This window comes from Bidens hawaiensis, unplaced genomic scaffold (genome assembly GCF_021521415.1).
Source record: "Bidens hawaiensis isolate Kalapana, Puna unplaced genomic scaffold, B.hawaiensis_p1.1 tig00011621_1, whole genome shotgun sequence".
Taxonomy (NCBI): Eukaryota; Viridiplantae; Streptophyta; class Magnoliopsida; order Asterales; family Asteraceae; genus Bidens; species Bidens hawaiensis.
In genome coordinates, this window is record NW_027491909.1 from 57578 (window position 1) to 67391 (window position 9814).

The following is a 9814-nucleotide window of genomic DNA, read 5'->3' on the forward strand; positions in this document are numbered from 1 at the left end:
CAGTTACCAAAAGAAAATGACGATTTAATAATAGCAGCAGCAGCAATAACAACAAACAACCTTTAAAGTGGTCGATTTTGTGTAGCGTTGATGGTTTAGCTTGGGTAGAGAAGGTAGTCAGATTTCCCTATTATGCAAATCGATATCTTCATCAAATATCTCAAGTAGAAGTGAACAAAAGAACAGTGATCAAATACCAAAAACAGAAAGGCCTGAGCCAGGCAAAGCAAACCGTGCGGCAGGCTCAAACCAATCAGTCAATACTGGCTGGATCTAAGCATGGCACAACTAGCTACGCCTCAGCGTGCATGACCAATATCATTTCGAACAATTCTTTGTCCATGTAACAAGCACACATTGACATTAATAAAAAGAACTCATAAAAACCATTAATACCCTACTAACAGATCGAGTAAGATAAAACATGATTTGTGCTCACCAAGCGGGCATTCAAAGCGTTAAAAGAATACGAAGATGGCTTGCACTCAATATGCGCCATTGAAAGAGAGAGGAAGTAAGACGCTTACCACTATGTTACTTGCAAAAGAACAGTCTTGCTATAAACATGGCATAATTATGGACTTGGTCTCAAAATCAAATAAATAAATGGCAATTTACCCGAGTACCTTTCCCTTATAATACCCACACAGATACAATCCATACACTCACATCCACCAACAAAATCCCAAAATTCTAACCAGGAGCCTATATATATCTTACTTTAATCATATAACTAAAAGGCATAACACCGTCTCATGGTTTCCTTAATGCAGAAGCCGCACCCATAACAATAGCCATAACAACACCAACACCCGCCCCAACAGAAGCACCCACCGCTGCAGCCGACAATGAGTTTGCCTTAGCCATTGCTTCTCGGTTTGCATCAACCGCAGACTCTCTCCCTTTTGCTAATTCCACCATAAGTCTCTCATTTGCAAATTCCTTTCATATCAAGCAAACCGATGATCATGAATTCATAACATGAAGTTATGAACTTATATAATTACATATTACTTTTTCTAAAAGTTCAATAATATTTTACCTCCAAAGCAACCTCCTCATGGTTGCGAATAACACGGTGGACAAGCTGACAAAGAGCACCGACACCCTCAACAGGAAGAGTGGCACTCTTCTTTTGAAAAGATCGTCTAACCAAATTAACGGGACCCATGATTAATTTATGGGGACCCACCCACTCATCAGAATCTGTAAGATTACTTGCTGCAGTGGGCATTACATATGGGCATGAATTAACAACTTCAGTTGTACTTGGAACTGCTCGATATGCTTGAAGAACAGCTTCTACAGCTCGCTTTTGTTGATGAGCACTCACTGAAAACTTGTTTGTTATAGCAAGCACCCAAGGGATTCCTAGTGCTTTAGCCTCGTCTAATAAAAACGAGAGCGCGGGTTGGCGTGTTGATGCATCTGACCGTGTGTACCATGGTATTTTGTGTGATAGGTTGTGCACTAGCACAATTAAATCGGTTTTTGTATTGACATCACGAACCCCCATCCATAATTCGTTTTTAAAGCGAGTAGCTTCTTTATTCAGATCCTGCATCACATGTACCAACACACAAGAATCAATTATTATGTGTTGAATTAGGTCAAACTCGCAAACACCCTTTTTATCCATTTTTTTAAATATTTTTGACAGATAACTAACATGTTGGTTATGATCGCAAAACAATATTATGATGATATTCTAGGGGCACGTTTGGTTTGTGGAGTTCTCAGGAACTAGGAATGGAATTGGAACTAAATCCATTTAAAATCGTGTTTGGTTGACCTACAAAGGAATTGGAATTTGAATTTTCTTTCCAACAAATTCCCTCAATAGATTTTTCCTTCACCCAAATGATGAAGAAGGTTGAAGATTCGGACACTTTCATGCAATTTGGGTTTAAGGTACTGCGAGTCGGAGCAGCAACGATGAAGAAGGTTGGAGACAATTTTAAGACGGGGGTACAGTTTGGACTTTGGAAGGGAAGTTTAAGGGCATTTAAGTCTTTTAGGTATTTCTTAATTCCAATTAAAAAATTACAAGCCAAACACAACGTATATTTCATTGGAATTAATTCCAATTCCATCAAAAACCGATTCCTTTAAAAAAATTCCACAAACCAAACAGGCCTAGATATTTGAATGAAAACGACATAGAAGGTTGTATTCACTAAAAGTAGGCATTGGAAAACGAACCAAACAAGCATGAACGAGCATGTTCGCGTTCGTACATTTAACTTCAACCGTACGAACGATCATGCACGAACAATTAAAGGAGCAAGCTTTTCTTGTTGTGTCCGTTCATTAATAAAATGAGCATGTTCGTGTTCGTTTATGATCATTCTCTAATAGCATAAACAAATGGTTCAAAACCGTAAACGAACGCACATAATAGAAGTATAGAATATAGATGAATGAATATAAATGAACATAATTGAAAAAAACACCAATTAACAAACTTGAACATTAACCTATTAGGCCTAACAAAATAACAAAACTAGACTAAATTGTAAGGCGAGCCTAAAAAATATAATGAATATATGAATTAACAAACTTAAAGCAAACTAAACTAAGGAGCATAAACAAGTTTAAACAAACGAACATTCACAAATATAAATGAACGAACAAGACATGTGTTCATGTTCGTTCGTTTAACAAATGAGCAAAAGAACTTTGTTCATGTTCGTTCCTTTATTAAATAAACGAGCAAAAACGAACTTCCCACCAAATGGTCCATAAGCATTTCATGGAACATTCAGTTCGTTTGCAGACGTAGCCCAGATAGACCCATTTATAAGTTAACAGGCCAAAACTGCCAACTCTAGTTTCATACAGTGAATAGAGATGTTCATAAAAGAAAAAGAGCTTCATAGAAATATAAAGACCTGCAAATTTACGCCTGCTGAGTCTGTAAAGTGTAAACCACCCGTAATGCCTTCTTGAACATCAACATCCATAGCAAAATTCTCAACACTGGTCGAAACGTTTACCCTTCCTTGATCTAATATCGCCTTTAAAAGAGAAGTTTTACCAGCACCCTACACAAATTCCTTGTTAACAATATAAAATATAAAAACAATAATATAATTTCGGTCAATAATACCTCAAGGCCAACCAACCGCACCCTACGGGTTCGAACTTGAACCTCTTTTGAGATGGTGGAAAAATCAGTTGTGCAAAACACAACAAAGTCACTTAAACCTTCAGGGCACATAAACTTCCCCAAATTGAATGCCTGCAGATTCTGTGGCATACTTTGATCAACCGAGTTCATATCTATTGATGGAAATCCAGATACTATTGTATCCGTGGTAATTTGATGCTTTGGAGGTCGCCTCAACGGTCTCCCAACTAAAACACGAATCTTTTGTATGTCTGACTGTACATCCGGGTCAGAATTATTAGTGGGCGCAGATGGGAAGGTTTCAACAGATGTAGAGCACCAGTTACCATTAACCCGGGCTTGAACTAGAGTGCATAGATGCAAACCGGTTCCAGCGATATCTACTTTAATAGGCTCGGTATTCTTTTCACCAGGAACGCCATTCCATCCAAGAGGAAGAATAGATGTAGCTGTGCATATTACAGGAGTTTCCACAATATGCCCAAGCTCAACAGTATTAGCAAGTGAAATACCGAGCCATTTTTGTAACTGTGGAAATTGTTGTTGTTGATCCATTCCCAAGAAAGATGATGAGTCATCTCTCATGCAATCATTGTAAATCCTAAAAATATAGTTCATATGTGAGAAACTTGAACACCAGCTACTTATTAAAGAATGTTCCAGAGTTTTTCAAGGTGAAAACTTCTAAAACAATTGCAGACCGATGCAATCCTGTTTATCTATAATCTTATAACGGGGATAATTTGGATCGTCAAAATTTGTTATTGCTGAGTATTGAAAGATAGGCCTGCAAACGAACTGCACAAAGCATGTTTGTGTCCGTTCATTTAACTTAACCAAACAAATGATCGAACATAAACAATTAAGCAAATGAAGTTTTCTAGTTCGCATCCGTTCAATAAGAAAATGGACGTGTTTATGTTCTTTATGTTCGCTCATTAAAAGTTATAAAACAAGAGGTTCACGAAAAAAAACAGACACGAATGCGAACACACGAACATAACTGAACATAAATAAACAAACATAACTAGCTAAAACCAATTAAAAGTAAATATGAACAACAATGTGTTGGGCCTAAAAACTTATTAAAACCAGAAAAAATTGTAATGACCCTAAAAAATTTAATTGAATATATTAACGAACTTAAACAAACGTAAACTAACAAACATAAATGAACGTTAATGAACAAACTGAAACAAATGTAAACTAACAAAATAAATGAACGTAAGCAAACGAATCTAAATGAACGAATGAGACATGTGTTCATGTTCGTCCATTTATTAAGTAGAGGAACTTTGCGCTGAACGGTTCACGAACAATTCACTGAACGTCCGGTTTGTTACATGCCTATTGAAAGATCTTTTGCTGGTAATTATAAAAATGGTGAAATGGCGTTCATATGCAGTTATGACTTGTTGCAATTGATAAATAAATTTGAATCAAGTAGACCCGAATTCTTAAGAAAGAATGTAAACAATTAATGATTCAAAATATTTGAAAGTAGAATCAAGTATACCAAGTAACTTCCAACTATGATAGCGTATAAGTTACAGGTTCACCTCACTTCAACATAAAGAAGATGTTACCTTTGGAATCTAGACCTATATGATCTCATGGAATGCGATTGGAGTCGTTCCTTCAATTCAGCAATTACAGACTTGACCTGAATATGTCTTTGCCAAAACAAAGCAAACAAAATGAGAAATTCAAGGAAAAACCCGGCAACACTAATATCATATACATATAAGAAATATATAACTCTTACCGATGTCAACTTTGAATACTCCGCACCCGATAAAGACTCCACCGATGAATTCCCCAAAAGATAAAGCTATGAGAAATAGAAAATCCTCATTAGATTAGATAGTTATTAAAAAAGCCTAACCTTGCACTCCAAGTTATTTCACAGCAGCCTACTTCACATATGAGCAACAATTAAAATTAACTTCCACCAAAATGTTATCTACCTGTCCAAATGGGACATACGAAGGTAAGGTGGGAACTCTATGCCACGCCTTACGTTTGTCAGTTGATTTACTTTTTCCAGATGAATTTCCATTTATTATTGTTTCACTTAAATCCCCTTCATCTGTAATGGGAAATGGTTTCAAGGAAATGCCATCAGAATCTTCTTCAATCTCAAGAGACTGCGGAGCATCTTCTGCGTCTTCAATTGAAGATGTTATGTTGGAATCAGCAGCAGAATTTCCATTAGAACCAAATTTATTGCCAGTGTATTTATTAAGTTGTCTTCTAACAGCATTTAAGGGAACAAGATTTGAAAGTCTCCAAAAAGAATTATTTACAGGTCCCAAACCCAAAACCAACTGCTCATTTTCATTCTCCTTTTTTGCCTTTTGTTTCTCTGATGTTATGTCTTGTTTTGACATTGATAAAGTTGACTTCTTGGAGTCCACTTGATGTGCATTGTAGTGATGAAAGTATGCAGGGGATAATATACGGGGTACGAGATCTTCTGGGATGCAGTAAGTCTTAAAGTATTGCTGCCACCCTTTCTCATTAACATAACTGTAAATAAACATGTATGTATTAATATATAAGCCAATAATTATATGACCTCTACTAAAACATAAACAATTAAGCGTACTCTCTTAAAGCAGCATTTCCAACAGGAGGCTGGGAAAATGTGATGCATTTCACAGGTATTCTTTCTTGTTCTTTTGATGAAGAAGCAGATGCAATCACTCTCAAGATTGCAAGAGTGGATAAAACAGCAACCTGAAATATAAAGAATCTTAATCTATGAAGGAATTAAAAACCAAGTTGGAGCATGTCAGCTTGGTCCAAACTTACCGCACCACCAAGCGAATGTCCACATAGAACAAGTTTTCTTTTTTTCTTCTGAGCCAGCTTGTATAACTCCAAAGCAGGTATCCCTTTAGCACGAGACATGAATCCCTATAAATTACTGAAAATGTTATCCACAACCACATTATTATCTACAAAAACATTATCATGTCAAAATGAAGCACATTTACCCGATGAGCAGCAGGTTTAGTCGAAGTCACTCCCTGTTGTGGCTTTGCTCCAAGTGTTCTCGGAACATCCTCAGAAAGTTTCTTTTGACCATCAGCTGTAGCCGAACTTTTCGTAAATATCTCATCATTATCCTCAACTACATCATCATGAAAAATAGCACCTTGAAGTATATTAGCATCAGCCATCATATCCCTGTAAAATCATCCCAAACAATAAAGAAGCACTCTTTATCCAACTCACAAAAACATCATATCACATTATCTTAAGCTCTTAACCGTCAACCACGTACTTGTATTGCTTGGTCCCAATAAACGAAGCAAACAACGTGTCTCCTGTTTCCGCTAACAAATACCTGTACAAACACTCCCACACATAAGATATCATAAATGCTAAACTTGTAATATAATAAGATAAACCAAATCACCTGTGAGGAACATGATCCGAAGACGGCTGAATACGCTCCAACGACACAACTTGACCGTCAAAGTCAGCTTTAAACTTATTCACAGCTTGCACCAGTTCAGCATCAGGTCTCTACCATAATCCACAACAATATAAGTATGATTATCATACACCTTAATCCCTAAATTATTAATTATACCTAATATATACACACACACATACACATACCTTATAGACGCACTCAGAAAGCACCATACAGCACAGGATATCCTGCAAATCCGATAGCGAATCGGCCTTAACAGCAATAAAGAGGTTATGCAGCTGCTTCTTCCGGCGTTGAAACTCCTGGTGCATTCGTTTCCTCTGTTCTCTGCCGGTGATCCAGGGCCATTTCATAGCAATCGGCCATTGCTGCGGCCACGTGACTTTCAGCAGCTTCGTGCGTTGGTCTCTGATCCATGATTCCACTCTGTGGTGCAGAGATTCCATTCCAATTAACATTCACGGTTTATATCGCATCGGAACCCTAATTTGATTGATTCACCGCTGACACTAATAATAATAATAATAATAATTGCAATTCCGTATGTATTTTTGCGACTTATGGAATGTTATCGGGAGAAAAAGGTATATGCGGAACGGTGATTGTGAAACGAATGGCCGGTTGCTCCCTGTGGCATTAAATAAAATGATAATAATAATCAACGAGTTTTTACAAAAGGGGAAATATCACGTTGATCACAAATTATTATTAACTACTTTTAGTCTAGTGTAATATACCTATTGATACGGGCATATAAAACTCATGTGACAGACTTATGTGGAATATAATCAACGATGCATTTTAGCTTTCTTTTCGGTTTTTAACTCATAGCAGGGGATTGTGGTCGAATTTGATTGGGAATTTGAAAGCCACAACATTCGGAATGGATGATTGATTGAGTATACGACTAAAAAAATAATTCATGGGTATGGTATCATGTTGGTGATGTTTGACTTGGTTACGTGAAACTCACATACTTGCTTTGCGAATCATACTCGAAGATGTTTCCTTATTACTTTTATAATATTGTTTATTCTATCCATGATGTATTGTTCATTTAGGAACTCGCATGTTTGCTTTTATTTTTGTCGGGATAAAGACTTCCCACTATGTCACCCATTATGGTAGTACTAACAGTTGAAGCTTGCTCATTTCATATGCTTCACAACCAATGAAGCCCAAAATGCGCTGGTGATATTTGAGATGAATCATTTATTATGAACCATAAATCTCTCTTGGTCATGACTCATGAATTTGTCTAAGGTGTTACAATCATTCCTCTTATGGACTCATTGGCACCCGAAGGGGTTTCCCCCACCATCTCAATCCAGATATATGCGATTTGCTAAGGTGTTCTCATGCTCACTACCGGGGACTCTTCATTTATGGTGAGGTTTGCCCCCCATCTCAGGCGACTTAGGAGTGAATCTTATATCACTTGTACCATTCGGATACTCGTACCATCAATATTGTTTTTTTTTTTTTTGCCTCTGATGGGTTGCCCATCCGGATACTCATAGATTTGTTTTTATTTGACTTGGTGGAGACTTTTGTGTAGGTCATACATCCCGTACGACTCATATCCCACACGAGCACATATAACTCTAGATTTTTCATTTGTTTTATAACCAATTAGGCACAAAATGCGTAGATGAAAATAAAATAAATTAATAAGAAATAAGATAATCGAAAAATTGAAAGGAAAAAAGAAAGAGAATAAGCAAACAGATTGAAATATTGAATTGAACATGAAAGCGATCGTTGTATCGGAAGAAAGATGAAAAGTTACTTCAAACTAAAATAAAACTTTTACATCACTGTAGACAAAACTCCTAAATGCTATTGTAAGAATGGAAAAACAAAAAATAGAAAAAATGAATTGCTAATGAAAAAAAAAATCAAAATTTGTAGAAAAGTCAAATATATTTCAGAGGTGATACACATTAAACAAACTTTTTAAATACCATGATAGTCTTTGGTAATTTTCACCTTTGACTATGTAATAAAACTATTTATGGTGGAGATTATCTTTAACACCCCCCCCCTCAAGCGAACGGGTGGCGGACGAACCCGCAATTGATCTCGGAATGATTCAAAGAGAGGTCTCATAAGAGGTTTTGTGAAAATATCCGCCACTTGGAGCTTGGTGGGCACAAACTTTGTATGCAACTTGCTGGAAGACACTAGCTCACGCACAAAGTGATAGTCAATGTCGATGTGTTTAGCTCAGCGGTGAGCAACCGGGTTTTGGCTAAGAAAAATAGCACTCAAATTATCACATAGGAGTGTGGGACGTTCAGAAGGCAAGGCATTCAAGTCCCGAAGCAAATGAGAAATCCATATAAGTTCAGCGGCGGTGTTGGCCATTGCTCGATACTCAGACTCACAACTGGAACGAGAGACAGTGGGCTGTTTTTTAGCACTCCAAGATACAAGATTTCCACCAAAAAAATTTGAGTAGCCGTAGGTGGAGCGTCTTGTTTCAATACAGCGAGCCCAATCGGCATCAGAGTATCCTACGAGTGTAGATTTCGTGGGACATGAAAAATGAAGACCGTGAGTGATGGTACCTTTGACGTACCTCATGATTCTTTTCACCAATTGAAAATGTTGATCCGTTGGTGAGTGAAGAAATTGACTTGCCTGATTGACGGCATAAGAAAGATCGGGTCTAGTGATAGTGAGTTATTGAAGTGCACCAACGAGTGATCTATATAAGGTAGAATCATGAAAAGTGGTTCCGGTGCTGGTGAAGATATCGTTTGTAGCAAAGGGTGTCCCAATCGGTCTAGAGTCTAGAAGGCCAGCTCGACTTAAAATGTTATGTGCATACTTTGTCTGGCTAAGAAATAATCCATTTGTTGTATATGAGACTTCAAGACCAAGAAAGTAATTTAATTTACCTAGGTCCTTGATAGCAAATTCTGTTTGCAGCCGAGCAATGAATTGTGTAATGGAGAGTTCCTGATTCCCAGTGAGGATATGTCATCAACGTACACCAATAAGTATAAAAGACATGAACCACAATGAAACACAAAAAGGGATGTGTCGGATTGACTGCACTTAAAGCCTTGATGAATCAAAAAATTACTCAACCTTTGAAACCAAGCTCTTGGAGCTTGTTTAAGACCGTAAAGAGCTTTGTTGAGGCGACATACATGGTTTGGATTACGTAAGTCAACATATCCCGGTGGCTGCTCCATGTACACCGTTTCTTGAAGATGGCCATTTAGGAACGC

General features: G+C 37.3%; 1 protein-coding gene across 1 annotated transcript; it reads right to left on the bottom strand.

Annotated features, from left to right (window-relative positions):
* Positions 1–449: 449 nt before the first annotated feature.
* On the bottom strand, positions 450–7063 carry LOC143538452 (uncharacterized). Its single transcript, XM_077032016.1, has 13 exons — positions 6761–7063; positions 6555–6664; positions 6420–6482; positions 6130–6322; positions 5945–6049; positions 5739–5869; positions 5098–5659; positions 4896–4961; positions 4717–4793; positions 3110–3731; positions 2892–3044; positions 1043–1558; positions 450–942 (listed from the first exon to the last, which is right to left on the bottom strand). Exons 1-13 carry the CDS (start codon positions 7031–7033, stop codon positions 754–756), a joined length of 3060 nt encoding a protein of 1019 aa, XP_076888131.1. The 5' UTR covers positions 7034–7063; the 3' UTR covers positions 450–753.
* Positions 7064–9814: the final 2751 nt, after the last annotated feature.